We start from the raw sequence: 23,792 nt of genomic DNA on the forward strand, positions 1-23,792 counted from the left end.
ATGTGGCTACCCTTTGACTCTCCCTGGAAGAACGGACAAATGCACAAGCAGCTCCTGGCCTTTGGTAGGCCCTGCACTTACCCCTATCGCCAATGGACCCCACTTGACCAGGCAGGACATCTTCAACTCCATGGTAAACATGCAGGACTTGGGATAGGGTTTTCTCCAATCAGCGAGCCAGAAAAACTTCTCTGATAACATCACACTGTGAAGATATCAGCAGGAATATTACATCCTCTATAGTTTTAGAAGTAAAATCCTCCAGGAAATGTGTGGAGAATAGAAGAACATCCAAAAATTGGGGCCTTTAAAGGAAGAAATGCAAAAAAGAAGAGATCGGGGGAGAAGATGTATTATCTGTATCACACATGTTCTTAGTTCTGACTCATTGCCATTCTCCTGGGTCAGAGAGTGGCCCATAAATAGCAAGGAAGATCTACATCCTCTCTCCTTGTCCAGAAGGAGACCAGAAGGAATCCAGCTGACCCGGGATTTCTTCCTTGTCTGGGTCACCTCTGGATTCCAGCAAATGACTTGTCCATTCCTTGCTCTGCCACAATTAGCTATGATGAGAGTTTCTGGGCATCTGAATCATCTGTGAAATGAAGGTGTTAAAAAAGTTAATCTCTCAAGCTTTACTCAGTGCCAAAATCTTCAGAAAATATGATTTATCCTTTTAGGAAAGTACAAACCTGTGATTTACACAATTCCTTTGGAGGTTCTTATGAGTTCGTGAACACGATAAACAAATATCCCACGTGGGGCAGGGATGGGTTTCTCTAGGATCCACACCAGACTAACTAGCTATTTCTCCCACTGGCATTTGGCAGTGAATCCCGCTGGTGTTGCCTTCTTGAAATCATTTAGCTCATTGCCATCCCTGAGCAACCATTCTCCCCTGGGGGCTCTGGTCCATAATTGGCCTTAAGCAATCACTGACCTTCCCAGATGGCTTCCTTGGGAATTCTCCAAAGCCTGGTCCTTGGGTCTGTCCCACACATACAACTGTGGTGGGGACCACAAGGTTCTCTATCTCAGACTCTGTCTCTTCCTTCCTCAGCACCTGCACCCAAACCCGTGATTTCCCTCCATCCTCCATGGACCGTCGTTTTCAAAGGAGAGGCAGTGACTCTGACTTGCCACGTATCTCACTTCCCTGCAGCAGAGAACAAAAAATTGTACCAGTGGTACCTTGGAACAGAAATAATACGTGAAATCCCAGGAAACACCCTCCAGGTCCGTGATTCTGGAGAGTACAGATGCCAAACCGAGGGCTCGCCCCTAAGTGATGGTGTGAGCTTGACTTTTTCTTCAGGTGAGAAAAAAGTGAAAGAAATAAAAACTTTAGGAACCATACAGTTATGCAGAACCTGCCCTATAGTTACTGAATCAAAATCTATACAGATAGAACCAAGGTAAAAAGAAATTTTTTTAAATTTTTTATTTAAATTCAATTTAGTTAACATATACTGTATTATTAATTTCAGGTGTAGAATTTAGTGATTCATCAGTTGCATTTAACACCAGTGATCATTGCATTACGTGCCCTCCTTAATGTCCATCACCCAATTACTCTTTCCCCGCCCAGCAACCCTCAATTTGTTTCCTAGAGTTCAGTGTCTCTTATGGTTTGCCTGCCTCTCTATTTTCATCTTATTTTATTTTTTCTTCCCTTCCCCTATGTTCATCTGTTTTGTTTCTTAATTTCCACATATGAGGGAAATCATATGGTATTTGTCTTCCTCTGACTGACTTATTTCACTTAGCATAATATCCTCTAGTTCCATCCACATCATTGCAAATGGCAAGATTTCATTATTTTTGATGGCTGAGTAATATTCCATTGTGTATCTATATACCACATCTTCTTTTATCATTCATCTGTCCATGGACATCTGGGCTCTTCCCATATTTTGGCTATTGTGGACATTGCTGCTATAAACATTGGTGTGCTTGTGACTTAGGTAAAAGGGAATTTGAGAAGTAATTTATTTGAATGGTTTCTGAATCTATGTATAATTTTAACCTTAAAAGATTAACTTGGAAGGGTGCCTGGATGGCTCAGTCAGTGAAGCATCTGACTTCAGCTCAGGTTATGATCCCAGAGTCCTGGGATCAAACCCCATGTTGGACTCCCTGCTCAGCTGGGAGTTTGCTTCTCCCTCTCCCTCTGCAGCTCCCCCCCTCCCCTACTCGTGCTCTCTCTCTCTCTCAGATAAATAAATAAAATTTTTTTAAAAAAAGATTTACTTGGAATAATAAGCAGCATGAGAATTTTTCAGCTAGGTAGACAGGCAGACAGATAGAGGTAGAGCTGACCCATGAAAACATGGGTGTGAATTGCACAGATCCACCTACATGCAGTTTTTTTTTTTTTTTACAGGACAGAGCTGTAAATGTATTTTCTCTTCCTTATGAATTTCTTAATAACATTTCCCTCTAGTTTACTTTGTTATAAGATTATAGCCTATAATACAGAGAACATACAAAATACGTGTCAGTTGACTGTTCATGTTATCAGTAAGGCTTCTAGTACAGCTGGCTATTAGTAGTTAGGTTTTGGGAGAGTCAAAAGTTATACTCTGATTTTCCACTGCGTGGAGGATCCGTGCCCCACCCCCACATTGTGCGAGGGTCAACTGTATACAGAAAGCAAGAGAGAAGGAAGAAACATTTCTCTTTTTTAGGTGCCCTAAAGCCACCTGTTTTGAATTTGAAGCAGTTATAATGCTGTTTGCTTTCATGAACAAGGAAACAGTATAGTAACAGGGAGAAAATAAGATGCTTATCCTCTTTGAACTGGCAATTCTTCTCCTAAGAATTTACCTACTGAAATCATAGATAAGCAGCCCCCAAACTGAAGGAAATTGAATGGTCAAGAAAAGGAAACTCACTAAGTAAATTATATCATGTCACATTGAAGGAAAACTTGGAGGCCATTAGAAGTCAGGTTCACTCGGGGCGCCTGGGTGGCTCAGTTGGTTAAGCGACTGCCTTCGGCTCAGGTCATGATCCTGGAGTCCCTGGATCGAGTCCCACATCGGGCTCCCTGCTCAGCAGGGAGCCTGCTTCTCCCTCTGACCCTCCCCCCTCTCATGTGCTCTCTCTCTCTCTCATTCTCTCTGTCTCAAATAAATAAATAAAATCTTTAAAAAAAAAAAAAAGAAGTCAGGTTCACTAACAATATTGGTGGCAAAGAAAAGTGTTCATAGCACAGTAAGTGAAAGAGCAAGTTATCAAATATATACATACTACTCTGATTTCATAAAGAGAACACAGTACACACAGACTCTCATGAACTTGCACATGGAAAAGAGCACCAGAAAAGTGCACACCTGAGAAGAGATTTTTACTCACCTTTCTGTTTTCCAAGTTTTCTCAGGGCATATGTGTTCATTTTAAAATCAGAAAAAAAGGAATTGTAATTATTTTATGCATTTTCCCCCATCCCTTATCCTATAAAATCTGTTCAATATACTAAGGACAAGAAGGGAGAATCAGTGGAGGGGACCAAATGACCACCTTGCATTTCTTGCAGCTAAACTGATCCTACAGGCTCCCCCTTCCGTGTTTGAAGGTGATTCTGTGACTCTGATGTGCCGAGCAAAGGCAGAAAAGGTAGACACAGCCTGGAAGACCAGGACCCTGTATAAGAATGGCAATGTGCTGATGGACCTTGGTGAAAACTCCAACTTCCACATTGAACACGCAGGGCTGAAGGATAATGGAGAATATCACTGTACCGAATCTGAGACCCATTGTTGCTCTGTTTCTTCAAACACAATCAAAATCCAAGTCCAAGGTAAACCCTTCATTATTTGTGAGAAGGGTTCATGGGAAGGAAGATCCCTGAGGTGGCTGAGGGAGAGAATGGTGGGCTGGGATATCACCGAACCCCAGGGCTCATTTCTGCAAGAATCAGAGAAAGAGCAAGAGTGCTTTGAGCTGAAGAGTGTTGGGCTCGTAAGTGAACCCCTCTTTGCCCGCTCTTCTCACGGCAACTGCAGAAGAGCTGTACTCCTCTCCAGAGTAGCTCCAGGCCTCACTGCTCTGGGGCCTGTTGTGATTCTTCTTTCTAGAGCTGTTTCCACGTCCCGTGCTGAGGGCCAACCCCTCCTTGGCCACCCCTGGGAGCCCAGTGATCCTGACCTGTGAGACCCAGCTCTCCCCTCAGAAGTCGGACATCCAACTCTCGTTCCACTTCTTCAGAGATGGCCACATCTTGGAGTCAAGCTCAAAGAGCTTTCTGAAAATCTCAATCCCCTCCATCACGGGGAACAAAGACCCACCGTATTACTGGTGTGAGGCATGGGCAGGGACTCCCAGTGTCTACAAACAGAGCCAGAAATTCCAGATACCTGTGCAGAGTAAGTGTAGGCAGGTGCTTAGATGTGCTGGGAAGAGCCGGGCAGAGCCGCACAGCCCCCCTCGATTGTCCCGTCAATCAGTGAATAAAGGTCCCGCCACTCCTGGTCCTAGTCCTCTTCCTGCTACCCAACCCACCTCTCCCCTTACCTGCTTCCTGCTTTTTCCCCAAGTCGTCTGCACTCATCTGCTCAGCTGCCTGACCTAAACACCACAGGCTGCATGCTTACACAACAGAAGTATATCCTCTCAGAGTTCTGGGGGCTACGAGTCCAAGATCAAGGTGCCAGCAGATTGGTGTCTATGGACAGCCCGTCTGTCCTGCAGGTGGCCACCTTCCCACTGTGTCCTTATCTAGCCTCGTTCCTCTGTCTCCTCCTCCTCTCCGAGGATTCCAGTCTTATCTGATTAGGGCCCCTTTAGCCTTCATGATCCCCTCAAAGACCCCATCTCCAAATAAGCCACACTGGGGGTTTGGGCTTCAATATATGCATTTCCAGGGAATAGAGTTCAGCTGATAACACATCTTGACGTCTCTACCGGCTCCCAGAACATGTGTCTGTCTTTTGTGGGCCTCATGCTTTATCCGGCCCGGGACCATCACATCGCTCAGTGTGTCTACAGCATCTCTCCCTCTCCCTCTCTCTCCCTCTCCTTTTCTCTGTCTCTCCTTCCCCGCCCATCTGTCTCCCTCTGTCTCCCCCAGGGATACGGAGGTGTCTGTTTCCCAATTATCAGTTAATTGTTGGCAATAACCAATATGCGCCCCCTGATGGGATACAGAGATGGGTAGTAGCATCATGGTTACTCCAAAGATGTGGCCAGGGGTGCAGAGAACTGCAGACCCCATCTCTCCTTCACCAGTGCACTCAAGGCCATTAGGACAGTCGTGGCCGTGAAAGGTCACAGCTTCTACAGAGGCATCCCTGCACTCAGGGCCAATGCCAGCCCACTCCCAAGAAGACATGGGATTCAGCACTAGGACCAGGACTCAGGAAGGAGACAAATTAAGGTCCTGGCTGGCTCTGGAAACAGCCTGCCGAGTGGCTGCCAACTAGTCTCTGAGCTTCTTCCTGCATTCTCTCATCTGGAAACAGAGGGGGTCAGGCTGGGTGCAGGGAGAGTGTAGGAACAGACGAGAGGGTCCTGGAAGAGTGTGTGCATCTGGAAGGAGGAAGGGTGAAGGGATCCCTGAGTCCAGCCCCAGTGAGCGGAGAAGTAGAAAACAGGAACAGAGAAGAAGACTTCTTAACTTGGGTGGGGGAGGGGCAGCTCTTCCAGGGTCACAGGCAGGAGGAAGGAACAGGTAAGGGTGGGGCCTGGCAGCCGCAAAATAAGGAACTTCTTCCCCAAGAGCGTCATTTACACTGGGAAACCGGACTGAGGTCACCTAACAAGGGGCGCGGGTGGGGAGAAGGGGCCGCGGGCGGCGGGAAAGGGAAAGGCCAGCCTGGAGGGCAGGGGCTGAGACTGGCCAGTGATGGAAATGCGCAGGAGCACCTGCTGACTGATGTTTCTCTCCCTCAGTCCCTGTGTCTCGTCCTGTCCTCACCCTCAGCACTCCTGGGGCCCGAGCTGTTGAGGGAGATTTGCTGACGCTTTCCTGTGAAGCCAAGACAGGCTCTTACCCCATCGTGTACCAGTTCCTTCATGAAGAAGTAGTTCTCAGGAAGATGAAGGCCACTTTTGGGGGGACGGTGACCTTCCACATCTCTCTGACTGCAGAGCACTCTGGGACCTACTCCTGCACCGCGGACAACAGCTTGGGTGTCCAGCGCAGCCAGCCGGTGTCCCTGTCTGTCACCGGTGAGCCTTGGGCGGTCAGTCCCCCATCCCTGTCTGGAAGCCTGTCCCCACCTTCCAGGGCCTCTGCCTCTTCCTCCCCGCCCGATGTTCCGGCTCACGCGGCGGCTGTCCGCCTCTTTGCGGATCTCGGCTGGTTCAGGGCAGCAACCTCCCTCCCACCTCGACCCCTCAGGAGCCAGATGTTTTCCTCTTTCTCACCACTTGTCCTGTGAATCCCCAGAAGCACGGTGTTCTCGGAAACCAAAATCAGTCCCCAGGGGCCCACAGGTGTTTCTTGTCCCTTTCATATTGCATATTGATCGCAACGGGTACAGGACCACGAAAGACACATGGGCGGCAGCGGGAGCCGAGGTCCTCCACAGATGCCCAGGCACCTCTGGACTGACAGGCTGCGGGGCCAGGGGGGCGCCGGCAGGCAGGGGGGAGGCAGCGCAGGGGGCCCGGGGAGCAGAGATGGCTCTGCCTGCCGACTGGGCTTCAGACCCCGAAGCCACAAAGGTGTGTGTCCAAGTTATGAGGGGCAAGTGTCTTCCGCAGAGCCCTGAGTCTCCGTGTTGTGCTGTCCACGGAGAACAAGTTCCAGGCACAGTTTTGGGGCCGGGACTGGAGGGTGTGGGCCGTACTGGTGCGGAGTCCAGCCTTGGCTCAGGCCCGCGGCAGACTCAGGTTCCTCGTCTGTAGGAAAAACACAACCAGGCAGGAGACAAGCCAGGATGCAGTCCCTCCCACAGCTGATGCGCAAACGGTTATGAGGAAATGGACGCGGGAGTCCTGCGGGGGGCGTCAGATGAAAGACACAGAGAAACAGGCTCGGACAGCCAGAGGCCCGCGGCCATCGGGCAGCGGCCTCGCCATGAGCGCCCTCCGCTGCGGAAGGTTCTGCGCGACGGCGCCTCTGTCCACCTAAGGAAGAAGGGCCGTGCGCGCCCTGCGTGCGGGCTGCGCTCTGTCTCCGGACGCCTCGGACTAGCCCGCGAGGCCTGTGCACGCAGTTCTGAGGTCGAGCAGCAGGTGTGGAGCGCAGTAGGGCAAGCCCCAGTCCAGGGGCTATGAGTACCTGGAGGCTGTGGGTGTAAAGGGGCACCCCAATCTCTGCTGTGCCGTAAGAGGATTCTAGGGGAGTCTGCGCATGAGCTGACGGCTGGATGGCGTGTCACGGGAAGCGGGGAAGGGCAGGGAGAGGCTGTGGTCCAGGCAGGGGCAGGTGCTGAAGGCCTGCGGGAAGGAGGGGAATGGTGCAGGACCAGGACCTGGGGACACCTCAGACCCACGCCAAGGACTTGGGCCTCATCCTAAAGGGAGCTCTGGGCTCTAAGAACAGTTTTACACTGGGAGGATCACTCTGGCTGCAGGAGAGGATGGATGGCAGAAGAGCCCGTCTGGAGAGCAGCCAGGAGCAGAGCAGAGGCCCCAGAAGAGAGGCCAGTCAGGACCCCAGGCCAGCCCCGCGGAGGGGGAAGGCCCCCCGGGGACTGTGGCTGGCAGAGGAGGCGCCATGTGCTCGTTTCCCACAGAAACCAAGGGAAGAGACTGAGCAGAAGACAGGGACCAGTTCAGACAAAACAGCCGAGAGCTGGTGAGAGGGGAGAACTGAGTCACCTCCCCTGAGTTCAGCCACAGAGCGCTGAAAGCAGAAGCAGAATGCAAACGAGAACCGAGTCTCTGGGTGTGCCTGCTGCCTCGCCACCTACATCGTGAGGCCTCAGCTTCCCCTTCTGTAAGACAGGGTCAATAATAGTACCTGCCCCCAGGGTTGTTTGGTAATTCAGTAAGTGTCCGCATGCCTGTGTTTACCATTTTATATGACAAACACACATACACCTGGCACATGCATGGAAGCGTTATATTATCATTATAATCACAAATATGGACAATCAACTTTATAGATTGGTGGGGATAAAAAGCAGGTCTCAATGCACACACACAAAAAATAAGTGAGAGGCAAAGAAGTGGAGACAGTAAATGTAGCCCCTTCTTTCAGAGATCCGTCCTCAGAACCAGGGAGAAAAGCATGATGGGGAAGAGCAAACACAGATCTGGTAGTTTTGTTTTGTTGATTTTCTCACGTGGAGAGGATGAAACACATCTAAATGGAATGTGGAAGAAGCCAGTAGAGCTGGAGCTGGACAGAGGCAGGTGGGCTCCCTGGGGGGAAGGAGGAGGACCCTCCTTGGGTGGGGGAGGGGCAGCTCTTCCAGGGTCACAGGCAGGAGGAAGGAACAGGTAAGGGTGGGGCCTGGCAGCCGCAAAATAAGGAACTTCTTCCCCAAGAGCGTCATTTACACTGGGAAACCGGACTGAGGTCACCTAACAAGGGGCACGGGTGGGGAGAAGGGGCCGCGGGGGGCTGGAAAGAGAAAGTCCAGCCTTTCCTGGAGGGCAGGGGCTGAGACTGACCAGTGATGGAAATGGGCAGGAGCACCTGCTGACTGATGTTTCTCTCCCTCAGTCCCCGTGTCTCGTCCTGTCCTCACCCTCAGCACTCCTGGGGCCCAAGCTGTTGAGGGACAAAGGGTGACACTTCACTGTGAAGCCCGGAGAGGCTCACCCCGCATCCTGTACCAGTTTTATCACGGATATGTCCCCCTGTGGAGCAGCTCGGCCCCCTCTGCAGGAGGGGCGTCCTTCAGTGTCACTCTGACTGCAGAGCACTCTGGGACCTACTCCTGCACCGCGGACAATGGCTTCGGCCCCCAGCGCAGTGACACCAAGAGCCTGTTTGTCACAGGTAAGCCCTGGATTCCTGCCGGTCCCTCATCTCTGACTCTTCTGTCCCTGTTTTACAGAAGAGGAAACTGAGGCCCCACACGGTAAGTGGCGAGACAGCAGGCACACCCAGGGACTCTGTTCTCGTTCGCACTCTTCTGCTTCTGCATTCAGCGCTTTGTGGCTGATCTCAGGGGAGGTGACTCAGTTCTCGTCTCTCACACTGAGCCCTTCAGAAGTCTGCATGTACCTTCCAGTCCCTGCCCCCCCACACACACACACCTGGTGCCCTCGCTCAGCCAGACCCCTAGATAGCTCAGCGTACTCCCCAGCTTTTGCCAGATGAATTCATTCCCTCAGAATATTTTCTCATGCCCTGTAGGTTCAGTCCCCAAGGCAATTTTTTTTAACCCAATGCACAGAAGCATCCCCTGCTTTCCCCACTAACACGGGCGCTCACGTAGCCCAAGCACAGTCATGCGGACAACTTGCAGGCGAGCCCTCAGTTTCTCCGGAGTTCCCAAGAGGTTCAAGCCCTCACAGTAGAGTCAACGAGGAAAGGAGGAATGGCTTTCTGGGTTTCCATGATGCTTTGTCCTAATCCATTAAAATGAGTTTCATTTTACTGTATTACATTTTTAAAGTTTTTGTTGAAGTATGACACGCATTCAGAAAAGTATACAAATCAGGGGTGTACAGCTCATGGTGACTCATGTAACCACCAAAAAGGTGTCATCTTTGGAGTGAAGTTGCTTCTATTTACACTGGGATCTTTGCTTATTGGAGAGTGAAAGTCCAGTTGTTCATCGGTTTGTCTGCTTTTATGAGAAGCAGAAGTATGACCAAAAGATCTTGAGTGGTCCATTCCACATCACAAGGAAACAGAGACCCAGGGTGTCCCCAGAGGGAGAGGGCTTGTATGGACATCCAGGGAGGGAGAAAAACAAGAAAGACAACACTTGCAGACCCATGGAAGAGCTGAGAGATGTCTCAGAATAGAACTTATTTCTCAAAAGCAGGTTATATTGATACGCAATGAGCTAGAAGCTCCCATCACTCAACTCACAGGCCACCAGCTATTTTCCTCTTATCCCCGCACACCATCCCTGCAGCTCCTGAGCATCTTCCACTCCTTTCCCTCTCTCTCATGACTTCTCTTGACTCACAGCTTCTGCAACACCCAACATCGACTGCTCAGCTTCTGGGTGTGACCCCTTTCTCTGTATTCCACCCTCTGCCCCATATGCCAGTGCTGGGTGGCTCACAGCCAAAGCAGTGGCTCTACCTGGTCTAAAGGGGGGTGGGGGAGCAGCTTCGCCTCCAAGCCAGCCCCTAGGCCACAGCCAGTGCACTGCCCACCTCTAGCCCAACCAAGTATGGAAACGACATGACACATAATGATGTCTGTTTCAGAAAATACTTGTTTTAGGGAACTATATGCACAGCAGTCTCTGAGGTTTCCTAGAAAGTGCCAGTGTACTTGAAAAACACTTGGGTCATTGGATCTAAGTGTGAATCAGAAAACCTGAATTCTAGCTCTGGCTATGAACATAACTGGTTCGTAATTTGGGCAAAATGTTTAAACTTTCTTTGTCTCACTGTTTTCACCTAAACTGGAAGTTAGATAAGACAATAATTAGTGTCCCTCGCAGCCCCAGAGTTCTGTGATTTGAGTTGGAACAGGAACCCTAAGGCCAGGAATTCATGAACCTCTGGAAGAAATGAAGTGAGGGAGAGTGTGAGAGGCACCAGTCAAAGCCCCAGAGAAGAGAGCCAAGGAAAACCGTGCATGCTGCCAAGCTGGGCTCCTTTACCTGTCCCAGCAAGAGAGAGCACCACCATGACGGAGCTTCATCATCGCTCACGGCGGAGCTGGGGGAGGCACCTTGAGGGTTGTGGGAGCGGGTGGTAGTCAGAGTGTGAGTGCAGCTGGAGGTGGGGGCTGCTGAGTGTGCAAACTGGCGATGTGCTGGTCTTAGGAACACATGAGTCTGGGTACAGATGGTCTTATCTTTGAGCATATGGATCTGAAGGATCTCAGCTCCTTGATAACCCTTGTTTTAGATCGCAGAAATCAAGAATGACCAAAAGAAGACATCCCCCCAATATAAAATGTGGGGTAAAGAGATGATTTAAGAAATATAAGTGTTCTGAGACCCAGATTCCAAAGCCAGAACTTAATCTATCTAGGAACGCCCCCAGCCCTAAGGCATCCTCCATCCTATTATCAGGTTTTATTTTCTTCTCAAATTTAGCAATACCTGAAACCTCTTTATCTCCTGTTTCTTGTCTGCTTCCCTCCGTACCATGATATAAGCTTCATGAGAATGGAACCTGATCACTCGGGGTTTCCACGACACCCCGTACCTATTTGGTGTCTGGCACAGTATAGGTCCTCAGTCAGCATTTACGATTCAATGAACAAAAAGTCTTTGAGGTAAAATGAGGAAGAGAAGAGCAGGAAGAGAACACTGATCTTTGCATCTGCTTATGTAAGTGAGCAGAAATTAATAAGCCCTAGACTAGCGAACAAGTTATCTGTGAGCTAAGTGAGACGCTTCACTGTGAGTCAGGCAGATATTCTGACAAAGCAATCTACTCTTTTGAGGGAATGTACCCCAATGAAAAGGCAAAGAGATATCGTGGGAATGTGCTCTGATCTATATCACCAGCTCTGAGTCACTGAAACACACACACATACACACATGGACACATACAGGGGCACACACACACAGCATTCTCAAGCAAATACAAGACTCTAAATACAACTTTATCCACTGAAGAATAAGTTATGAGCAAAAACGAAGCACAATATGGGAGTCTTTGCATTGATGCTTTTAAACTTAAAATATAACATATAATATCTTTAAAAAGAAAAATTACTATAGGAAACAAAAAATCCTACAAATCTTCTAAATATTCTCAAAACAATTAAGGAAAATATGGACTTCAGGAAAAAAAACTACAAAAAGGAATAAATAGGTTAGAGAAGAGATGATAACACGAGATTTTAAAAATTGTCTAGCAGAGCTCAGAAGAAACACCAAAAAAAAAAAAAAAACCTACAAAGCTATTTTGGAAATGAAATCCAAATTTGAAGCAGTAAGGCTAGAATGTATATTTCTATAAACTGTTAATAAAATGAAGAACTGGTTTGAGAAAATAATACAGAATGCGAAGTAGAAAGAGAGACACAGATACAAAGGCAATAAGACAAAAATATAAAATACAGAGGTCAGACAGTGAAGACCGCTGAGTGGAGTGTCTCTAAGTTAGGAAACCAAACTGAGGAAAGAAACGAAACTCAAAGACGTAATAAAAATTGTTCCTGAAGCGAAGAAAACTTGAATACATAGATGGAAAGATTTACCCTGGGGAGGTTACTGAATGTCGAGGTTAAACATCTGTCTGTGTGTGTGTGTGCGTGTGATCATGGCAATAAGTAAATAAGTAAATAAATGCAGTCATCTCAGAAAGAAGACTGGTCTCAGACTTTCCACAGAAATCATTGCTAAGAGAGAGGAGTCATGTCCAGACTTGTACTTTCGAGGGAGGAAAGAGAACCAAGAATTTTATACCAAATCCAAAAGTCATGCTCAGACATGCAGGGACTCAGGGAACTTAGTATCCATTAAACTTTCTTTAAAAATTACTTGATGACAAAATCCAGCCAGCCAAAATAGGAATTGATACAAAGGACTCAAAATGACTTCATTGTGATATAAAACGTATACACACACTGAATCTCTCTCAGCGCTGGCTGCCGGGAGAATCACTTAGGAACTCTGAAACAGGCTCGTTACTAAGCCTCTCTCCAGACCAATTAAACTTAGAATCTCTCAGATGTGGCCTCAGAATCAATATTTTTTAACACATCCTTAGGTGAGACTATCGTACAAATAGGGCTGAAAATCACTGATTCAGAAATGAAAACAAAGGCTAATCAACTATGAGAATCATGGTTACAGAAAGTGCCCAAAATGTAAAAAATATATGTAACAAAGAAAAGTCAGTTGGTCTAAGGGAGAAGAAATAAAAGAACAACAATTCTCTCATGATTATTGTTCTTATTTCATAGTGGAGAACAAAATAGAATTGACTGGATACATTTTGAAAAATTAAGCACAGCTTTCAAACTTTCCATTTTGTCAGTAACGTCTGAATCCTCTACAGGCAGTAACTTCTCATTAATGGATTGTAGTTCACCAGCAGCCCCTGAAACACCCACTAGAAGACCGCAGGGTCACATAGGATGCAATGGGTGAGTTGTTCAGAGACAATAACTGTAGAATTTAGGATTAGGAACAGAGAAGAAATAATAAGCTTCTGCACCTTCTTTGACTCTCACTGATGAGAGTGTGGGAACTGGAATTCTTATATTCCCTTAGTGCAAGTGCAAACAGGTCCAAAGTTTTTGAAGAACAGTCTAGCATAATATATGTTTATTTGAAATGTTCATATTTCTCATCCCAGAAATTCCACTTCTAAGAATTTCTCCTAAGAAGTGCGTACACAAACGTGCCATGATGGTTGTGCAGAACTGTTGGCCGTGACATTATCTGTAGGAGGAGAGCAAGGACATTCCCAGTCATGGGGAATTCCTTCAGTGCACTATGGTGAATCCATACACTGGAAGGCTTTGCGCTTGTTAAAATAATCAAGCAGTATTCACCCCAAATCATCAAACTGTAAATTTAAAAGAGTTGCATTTTGTTATGTACTAATTATACCTCAATAAAGTTGGTCTCTAAAGGTGGATGAGATAGACCTTTAAGAATGATGTAGAAAGAGGCTCATGATGTGCTGCTGAAGGGAAAACCAGGGTGTAGACCAGGATGTGTATTGTGATCCCATGCATGTGTGTGCATGTATGTTTTTATGTGTTTATTTATGTGTTGGTGTGAATGGGTGTTCATATACATAGAAAAGATCTAGAAAGTGTCACAAATACTCTACAGAAGTAATCTCTGAAAAATGAAAATAAAGGAAATGTGAAAAGATACTGATGTCTACTAATTTATTTTTGCCCTCAGTCCCAGTGTCCCGCCCCGTCCTCACCATCAGGACTCCCGGGACCCGGGCCGTGGTGGGGGACGTGGTGGAGCTTCGCTGTGAGGCCCAGAGGGGGTCTCCCCCGATCCTGTACCGGTTTTATCACAAGGATGTCATCCTGGGGAGCCGCCGGGCCCACTCTGGAAGAGGAGCGTCCATCAACCTCTCTCTGACTGCAGAACATTCTGGAAACTATGCCTGTGAAGCCGACAACGGCCTGGGGGCCCAGCACAGCGAGGTGGAGACACTCAGCGTCACAGGTGGGTTGATTCCAACTATAGCCCAACCGGCGACCCACTGTGCCCCCACCTTCCCCTGCAGCCGAGACTGGAGGTCCCATGGGGCCCTTTGTGCTGGGACATCACAGCAGGCCCACTGCACACTCAGCCTCCACCTGGGAGCTCAGGATTCTGCATTTGCAGGAACTTGCACCTTCTCTTTGCTTGTTATGCACTTGCTAGAAGCAACACTGTAGTCACGGTGACCCGAAATTCCCTAACATAGACGCAAAGGTTTTCGGTACCAACTACATCCTGGTCAACAGTGATCAGCAAGAAAGGAAATTATAAGTGCAGCGGGTCTCACCTCAGAGGAGATTTAGGTGGGGTTCCCTCTGTATGATAATCCGGAAAAAGGCCAAGTCACTCTCTCGTTGGCCCTTCAACTTTCCTCGGCTCAGGCTCCCACCAGGAGCTCTGGCTAGAAGACTTCCCAACGTCCTCTCCTGACTTCTTACCCGCCCTGTTGCGTTCAGCTACAGCTCGGTCTCCCCCTGGCCCTGTCATGGGCTGACCTCCCCGCCGAGCCCCTTTTAGTGCAGGTTGGGGCCTCACCCATAGTCTTCCTCTCTACCTGCATTCGCCATCGGTCCATGACTCTAACGTCCACACGGCGGGGCCACTCATCACCGTGGCTTGTCGTCACATCAGCCACGTCCACCTGCGGCTCCAATGACCTGGTCACAGCCTCCTGTCCTACTTGCTCCTTCAGCCCATCCGATCACCCCTGTTCTCAGACCCCAGCAGAGCCCCAGCTCACCGACACCTTACTCCCTCCCCGACACTCGGTGACATCCCCGGCTGCATGAATAACAGGCTTCTCCTGTTCCTAGTTTTGATTACACCAATTTCTCCTTTTCCCCAGGTGTCTTTTGATTTCTCAGAAGTCAATGTAATCTTTGTTTTCAGGTTCCGCAAGCACACCTGTGACCGCACACCCAAGCACGGGAGCCACACACAGCACTACACCAATGTCATTGTTTCTTCAGATCAGAACAAATTACAGCTGGGTTCTGAGTAATGTCACAAGGCCACTAAAACCTGAGGAAAACAGTTTCCAGTTTGAAAGGTCTCTCCTATGAAGGAACATATTTAAACAGTAGAAACTGATGCTTAACTATTTTTCTTCCCTCAGTCCCGGCGTCCCGCCCCGTCCTCACCCTCAGGACTCCCGGGACCCGGGCCGTGGTGGGGGACGTGGTGGAGCTTCGCTGTGAGGCCCAGAGGGGCTCTCCCCCGATCCTGTACCGGTTTTATCACGAGGATGTCACCCTGGGGAACAGCTCGGCCCCCTCTGGAGGAGGAGCGTCCTTCAACCTCTCTCTGACCCCAGAACATTCTGGAAACTATGCCTGTGAGGCTGATAATGGCCTGGGGGCCCAGCGCAGCGAAGCGGTGACACTCAGCGTCACAGGTGGGTTGGTCCTACCCTCAAGCAGCACAACCAAGCCTGGCATGCCTTCTCTCCCCAGCGGCCAGACTGGAGCTCCGACACCCCCACTGCCGGTGTGACAGCCCAGCCGGGGACTTCCTGCTGGCACAAACCCATCTGCAAGTCCAGGTCCCTTCCTGCAGTTACGGCTGTAGGAACCTGGACCTTCCAAGCAGCACAGTCTTCCTATATGGGATCAAAACTCCTCACTAAAAATGCAAAAGCTTTTTAGACCATACACTATATACTAATCTATAAGTATGATTACTGAAAGGGAAATTAAGAAATTTTGAGTACGTGCCTCTCTGCTCCAAAAAAAGTTTTGGCCATTCCTTGTCTGGATTTTTCTCCCTTTTACCCCCACAAGCCTCTACTCTTGTGCTTCTTTTATTACCAGGAATATAAATATGCCTCAAACTTCTTTATTAAAAACTCTATATTAACATTAACTCCATGCATAACCTTTCAGGAGACACAACCAAACCTGTTTACAAAGTGATTCTTAAACCAATGGTGGCACAGGAAACACAGAAAGGTGAAAGCAGGATGGCATGGATGGAATTGGTCAGCCCTCCACCAAATTCCTCCATTCTCTATGCTACCCTCTGACCTCTTGCCATTAAGTATTATATCCAAAGGGAAACTGCATCTTGTGAGCTCTGAACCTGTTGTGATGGCCCCTCCTGGCTGGCCAAACCTCCAGACTCCTGCTTAGGGAGAACTGGGGTATAGCAAAAGTATGCTAAGGACAGTTGAGAAGAATGTTCTGGTCATCACTGTTATCACCACCACCATCACCATCACCACCATCATCACCACCACCATCACCACCACCACCACCATCACCATCACCACCATCATCACCACCACCATCACCACCACCATCACCATCATCACCACCACCATCACCACCACCGTCACCACCACCGTCACCATCACCACCACCATCACCACCACCACCACCATCACCACCACCACCACCACCACCATCACCATCACCACCACCACTACCACCATCACTACCACCATCACCACCACCATCACTGTCATCACCACCACCATCACCACCACCATCACTGTCATCACCATCATCACCATAACCATCATCACCACCACCATCACCACCACCATCACCATCATCATCACCATCACCATCATTACCACCAACATCACCATCATCACCATCACCACCATCACCACCATCATCACCATCACCATCACCACCATCATTACCACCAGCATCACCATCATCACCACCACCACCATCATCATCACCACCATCACCATCATCACCACCATCACCACCACCACCATCACCACCATCATTACCACCAGCATCACCATCATCATCACCCCTGAGTCCTTGCATGTGCTAGGCCCTGTGCTTAGTACTTAGCATGTAATATCTCATTTCATCTTTAAGATAAACCAGTGAAACCACTTTTATCCCCAGTTTGCAGGAGAGGAAGGTGAGGCTCAGAGGTAGAAAGTAGCCAGTTTACACACAGCTGGGAATGGGACAGCCAGGTTGAGGCATGGGCCTACCCAGGTCTCCACCTAAGTCTACATCGTGACATTCCTTCATCCTTTGTGGCCATGTTTTAACACAACTTTTGAGTTTTTAGTAATTAATTATTCTGAAGGAATACATAAATCTTCATGATAAGAAAAGTGAATGGTACAAAAGGGACAATACGAAAAGTGAAGGTCTCATTCTACCTGCAGACACACACTTTCATGTCCACATACTTCCAAGATATAACCACTGTTAATAGTTTCATGGGAGAAAAGAAAAAAAAGGAGAGGAGAGGAGAGGAGAGAGGAGAGGAGAGGAGAGGAGAGGAGAGGAGAGGAGAGGAGAGGAGAGGAAAGGAAAGGAAAGGAAAGGAAAGGAAAGGAAAGGAAAGGAAAGGAAAGGAAAGGAAAGGAAAGGAAAGGAAAGGAAAGGAAAGGAAAGGAAAGGAAAGAAGGAAAGGAAAGGAAAGGAAAAGAAAATAGTTTCATGAGTATTTTTCTCTCTTTTTAAAAATTTTTTATTTAAATTTAATTTAGTTAACATACATAGTATTAGTTTCAGGGGTAGAATTTAGTAATTCATCAGTTGCATATAACACCCAGTGCTCATTACATCAAGTGCCCTCCTTAATGCCCATCACCCAGTTACCTCATCCCCCACCCACCTCCCCTCCAGCAACCCTCAGTTTGTTTCCTAAAGTTAAGAGTCTCTTATGGCTTGTCTCCCTCTCTGCTTTTGTCTTATTTTAGTTTTCCCTCCCTTCTCCTATGTTCATCTGTTTTGTTTCTTAAATTCCACATATGAGTGAGATCATATGGTGTTTGTCTTTTTCTGACTGACTTATTTCTTTTAGCATAATACCCTTTAGAAGTCCTAGCCTCAGCAATCAGACAACTAAAAGAAATAAAAGGCATCCAAATTGGCAAAGAAGAAGTCAAATTTTCACTCTTCACAGATGACATTATAGTCTATGTAGAAAACTCAACATACTCCACCCCAAAATTGCTAGAACTCATGAATATTTTTCTAGAAATATTCAAATATATTATAAACATAAGGGTGTAAAATTTTTTCACAGAAGTAGAATCAGGTTATACATAATTATGCAACTTGCATGTTCACTTAAAAAATACATCTTGGACGTCTTTTGTATTTCATCAGTCAGTTAACTATCCCTAAAGGAAGCAGTCTTAGAGGTAGATTTGCGGGGTCAAATTTGATGTGCATTTTAAATTTGGCAATTTAAGTTTGCCAAATTTGAGAAAGTGTCTCAAATCCACAATCCCGCCTAGAGCATGTTGAGGGGCCTGTTTGTCCACAAGTCCAAGAGTATTATCTGTCTTTTTAGGCTTCGTCCTTCTGATGGGTGTTTTTATTTGTATGTATTTAATTAGTAACGGAGATAATTATCTATTGGCTACTTGAAGTTTTCAGCGATTCATAGCCTTTCCACACTTTCCTGTTGGGTATTTTTGTGCATCTGTAGATTAAGGTCAGTAGCTTTATCTGTCATATGAGTTTCAGTCTAGTTTCCAAGATTGAGATCTGACCTCTGCCATTTGTTTATAATTTCTGCTCATTTACGAATGTGTTAGAAGTAGGAACTTGTATTAACTTTTTGTCTCCCTCAGTCCCAGCGTCCCGCCCTGTCCTCACCCTCAGGGCACCCGGGGCCCAGGCCTTCCCTGGGGATGTGGTGGAGCTTCTCTGTGAGGCTCAGAGTGGCTCTCCCCCGATCCTGTACCGGTTTTATCACGAGAATGTCACCCTGGGGAGCAGTTCGGCCCCCTCTGGAGGAGGAGTGTCCTTCAACCTCTCTCTGACCCCAGAACATTCTGGAAACTATGCCTGTGAGGCTGATAATGGCCTGGGGCCCCAGCGCAGCGAGGCGGTACCACTCTCCATCTCAGGTAAGTTTCCTGTGCCCAGGCCACCGATGTGGACAGATATCCCCTCCAAGGATATTCTGATAATCCTCCCGATGTGCGAGCAGAGTACTTCTCAAGGACAGGGACACGAAGCTGAGAGTTCTCTACATGGTCCTCTTCTGAAGTGTGTCTGAAGGGATGGTACTAGAGTGGGAGCAGGGGGCCAAGGAGGACCACCGACTTTGATGCTCGCTGGTGGGCCCCGTCCCTTCCGGCCCTCCAGTCTGGCCTCAGCCGCAGACATGAGCTTCCTCCCCGAGAGCAGAGCCATTTCCCGGGCTGCTGCCTAGGCTCCCAGTCCTGGTGCCTGGACTCTTCCTCCCTCCCAGGCCCAGCATCAGCTGCAGGGGTCAGAGCAGCTCAAGACCACGAGCCTCTCCCTCCAGCTCACGTGCGGGGTCTCCCCTCCAGGGCTGACGGGGAGCAGAAGCGGCTCTCTTACCACCGGTGTGGCTGGGGGCCTGCTCAGCATGGTGGGCCTCGTGGTCTTGGCACAGCTGCTGTATTGCCGCCTCCCCAGGAGAGCAGGTGGGTACCTTCTGCTTGAGGCCCTGCCCTCCCCGCCCCCTCCCCTCAGGCTGCCTTTGTCAGCACCCCTGAGCTCTCAACAGCTCCCCACCTTCCCCGCCTGCTCCCCCAGAATTCGTCTTTACAAACACAGGGTTCCCAAAACAGCTCCAGTGCACAAAGATGCCTCGATGAGACAGAGTTTATCCAATATCATAAACCTCAGTGTGTCTCCCTCTCCACCCTTACGAGCCCCCAAGGAAGGGGAGGAAGAGGAGAAAGACCGAGAAATAGGAATGGGAGCAGAAACCCAATGGGATCTGATGACCTCCTGATTGTTTAATGTGCAGTATGTCCACCGCGGATCAGACCTGTTTCCCGCTGGCAGCTGTGGACATTGCTCTTGACAAAATCCTCTTTCATGGTGTGACTATGCCCCGCTGCAAGCCAGGGTCAGCAGTTTTCACCCCATCTGCCACCTCCCTTGGGCACAGCGGAGCCGGGTCCACCTAGTGCTGGCGGCCCGTGCAGCAGGTTCTCGTGAGCCTCCTAGCAGCTGTGCCCCTGGTGACGGCCTCCTTCCCCTGGCTCCAGTGACCCTCTGCTTTCCTTTGCAGGAGGAAGGCCGACCTCCGACCCCTCCAGGTAAGACCCGGGCTGTGCTGCTTGTGGTTCATGAGATGCCCACAGGGGACAAAAATGAACGAGGTCTGGTCACTGCTGGGGACACAGATAGGTTGTGCACCTTCGTGTTGCTGTCTTGCTTGGCATATGTCGAGGCCGTTGCCAGGACCTTCTCACCACCTTAGCTACACACACCTTCTTGCATCAAGAGTTAAGTGCTTTCTATTTAGTAACCTACATTCTCTACCACTGCCCCTTGCTTGTCTGAGTGACCACTGTAAGACTGAATCCATCCATGTCCTAAGCTAGTCTCAGCTTGGCCACTGCAAAGCTCTGGACATGCCCAACCTAATACCTGCTCTGGGGACACCCGAGAAGATGGAGTCACAGGACCGGCCACCCAGAGAGACCGCTCTTCCCACCGGAGGCGGTGCCTGTAAGAAGGGGCTGCCATCTTGGATCCCGGAGGCTAACCTTGGGACCCCCACCATGGCTCACAAACCATCTCTGGGCAAGCCCATGGCTGCAGCATCCAAACCATGCAGAGTTCCTCTGAGCCCTCATCATGACTGATTTCTCTGAGATCCTGATCTAAGAGTTCAAATCCTGGCTCTTGCCCTTTGTAGTCACGTGGTCTTGAGCAAGTCACTTCGCCTCTTGGAACCATCACCTTCTCCATCTATAGAAGAGGGATAATGAGAGAATCAGCTTCATATTGTTGTAAGCATGAGCACAGGCCTGGTGTGTATCAGGTGCCCACGAAGTCTGGAAACATCGTGATTTGTAATGCGATCGTTCACACCAGCAGAGCATCGGGTCTGTGCTCATCTACGCGTCCAGGCTTGGCAGCCAGCTGCTGGTATAAAGACCTGCAAGCAGGGAGTGATGATTACAGCTGCTTCGTCAGGGCTGCTGGGAGACATGGCTATTTCTGTCTCACAGGAGCCCTTCAGACTCGGACCCCCAGGAGCCCACCTACTACAATGTTCCAGGCTGGATGGAGCTGCAACCGGTGTACAGCAATGGTGAGGACCAAGGGCCCCCCACTAGGGCAGGGACCCCAGGGTTGGTCCAGGCAGGGGTGGGGCAGGAGAGGACCATGGGGCTGTGCAGAGGACAAGCTCTGGCTGGGGGAAGTAGGTCGGATAAGAGGCAAGGACCTTATAGCTCTCTCAAACTGCCCCTTCTTTCCAAGTCAACCCTAAAGGAGGAGATGTGGTATACTCAGAAGTGCGGATGATTCAGGAGGGGAACAGACATGCAGGTAAGACCCGTGAACTCTCGACTTCGAAGGCACCAGCCGCACGCAGCTCGGCCTCCACCCCTTCCGCAGGTCTGGGCCGACCGGACACAGAGCCGCCCTCACACAGGGTCGCTGGTTTTCTTCACTTGCGCCCACCTGCCCTGCTGGGCTCCCCGGCCCCACCGTGCCCGCCGCACTCTCCATCCCCCACCGACGGCCTCGGGAGAGCCTGGGGGACACCTGCTCTGTCCAGGCTTTGGCATTCCCCAATGTCAAGAGACATGGGCTGGCATTCCTCTTCTCCCTCCATCAGCTTTCTATTGCTGCCATGACGCATGTCGCCAACGCATTATCTTACGGTGCTGGAGGTCAGAGGCCAGACACAGGTCTCCCCGGGCTGCGCTCCTTTCTGGAGGCTCCAGGGGAAAAAGTACTTTCTTGCCCTTTCCGGCTTCTCAAGGACACCCCTCCACACGGCTCACGGCCCCTTCCTCCATCTTCAAAGCGGACAGTGCTGTGCTGCATCCCTCTGATCATTCATCCAAAGCCGGGTCTCCCTCTGAGCACAGCTGGGAAAGTTCTCCAATTTAAAGTTCTCCCTAAAATCTCACCTGGATAATCCAGGATAATCTCCCACTGCAAGGTGCTTAATCTGAATCACATCTGCAAAGTCCCTTCTTGCGAGGTCACACACTCACAGGGTCCAGGGATTGGGACACAGACATCTCAGGGGCATGACTCTTCCTCCCACTCTAACCCACAGGGTTGAGAAAGCAGATGTGGGGATGCCGTCCCAGCAGCTTGAGGATGACTCACTGCTGCTGGGCTGGCTCTGCCCGTCCTCTCCGGTGGGTGCTCAGCCATGACCGGCCCCAGCCCGGCTCCCTCCTGCACAGGGGAGACCTGCCTCTGGGGCAGACTCCCTTTCACCTGTGCTCTGTAAGGAGCGCTGTGTGATTTTACCCATTCTGCCTCCCTCTCTGGTTTTCCGATCCTCTTGTATAGTCAAACGAACTGTGTTTGTGCCCATGCTTGGTTCAATGGCTCACCTGTCACACACAGGAACTTGCTCATACTCACAACTTCCTTTGAGGTGAGTATTGTTATTATCTCAATCTTATAAATGAGGGAACTAAGGCCGAGGACCTTAAGTGAGACCGGCCTGAAGTCACAAAGCCTAGATGGTCCCTCCAAGCCAACAGGAGAGAGCCGCCTGCCAGATGTCACATTCCACGTTCCAGATTTAGGGTAGTATATAAAAGTAATAACAACACCTAACGTCCCACCATGTGTTGAGACTCTGTGTGCCAAGTACAGTTCCAGGTGCTCTAAATAAATATATGTGCGCTTATATATTTAATGCTTGTTTATGTGTTTATTCATAGCAGTCAGGACCGTACCTGGCACACGTGACGGACACTGGAAAATACACACACACACGCACGCACACACACAAACTCATATCAATTTACAGTAACCCCAGAGGGGGATGATGTTATTACTCCCACCATATGGAGGAGACCACCAGGGCAGGAGAGGTGGCCGTGACCTGCCTGAGGCCACACAGGTGACCCGGCCGGGCTCTCCGCAGTGCATGCAAGGAGTCTGAGCTCAAAGGACTAACAAGAGAAGAGGTGGTCTCAGGGAGCCTGGGGAGCTGGGAGGGATGCTGAGGAGGGCTGGGCCCCACCGGAGGCCGAGGTCTCAGGCCAGGGCCCTGGCGGCACAGGGAGGCTGCCGTCTGGGCGGGGAGAGGACCCGGGGTGGGACGGGGCCGGTGGGGACGTGGGGCCGGGCGAGAGCGCTGGGTCATCTTTGCCAGCTGAGTGCTGCTCTTCTTCCCACAGCGGCTTCAAACTCCGCATTAAGGCTCCTCCGGACCTACCTGCCCTCCCACGGCCCGGCCGCCAGCCAGCAGCGGCTTTCCAGACCCCAGGGCTCCTCTGTCATCTACTCGCAGGTAAAGGTGGCACCCCTCCCGGCCTCCGCGGCTCCTCGCAGCTGAGTCCACACACCGGCCCTGCACCCTAAGCCATCCTGGGGACAGGGACATGGAAGTGGGAAGATCTGAATGGCTCCAGGCCCCATCCTGTGGCCTCGGCCATCAGCGTGACCAGAGCACAGGACCTGCAGGACACTGCTGTTTCCCAAGTGACAGGCTGGAGCTTGTGGGTTTTTTGTCCAGTGACGTGTGTCTCCCGCCCAGGACCATCTTGTCCCCTGGCTTCCTCAGCAGGCTTCAGCCACGGTCTCTTCTCTGAGTCCCACTCCCACATACACCCCAAACTCTACCCAGTGGGGCCTGCTCCTGGACATCTGTGGACATCTGTGCCCT

The 23,792-nt window shown here is 49.7% G+C and overlaps 1 protein-coding gene across 1 annotated transcript; it reads left to right on the top strand.

Moving 5' to 3' along the window:
* FCRL5 (Fc receptor like 5) lies at positions 1-23,417 on the top strand (the record flags this gene model as incomplete). The annotated part of the gene is made up of 13 exons (XM_032397234.1): positions 1-64; positions 3,578-3,802; positions 4,080-4,367; positions 5,893-6,171; positions 8,621-8,899; positions 13,911-14,189; positions 15,343-15,621; positions 18,787-19,065; positions 19,495-19,611; positions 20,208-20,235; positions 21,157-21,239; positions 21,410-21,478; positions 23,305-23,417. Coding segments are annotated over exons 1-13 (2,382 nt in total), but the record flags the coding sequence as incomplete, so codon positions are not given.
* Between the last annotated feature and the right edge of the window lie 375 nt (positions 23,418-23,792).

This window comes from Phoca vitulina, unplaced genomic scaffold (assembly GCF_004348235.1).
Source record: "Phoca vitulina isolate PV1807 unplaced genomic scaffold, GSC_HSeal_1.0 scaffold97, whole genome shotgun sequence".
NCBI lineage: Eukaryota > Metazoa > Chordata > Mammalia > Carnivora > Phocidae > Phoca > Phoca vitulina.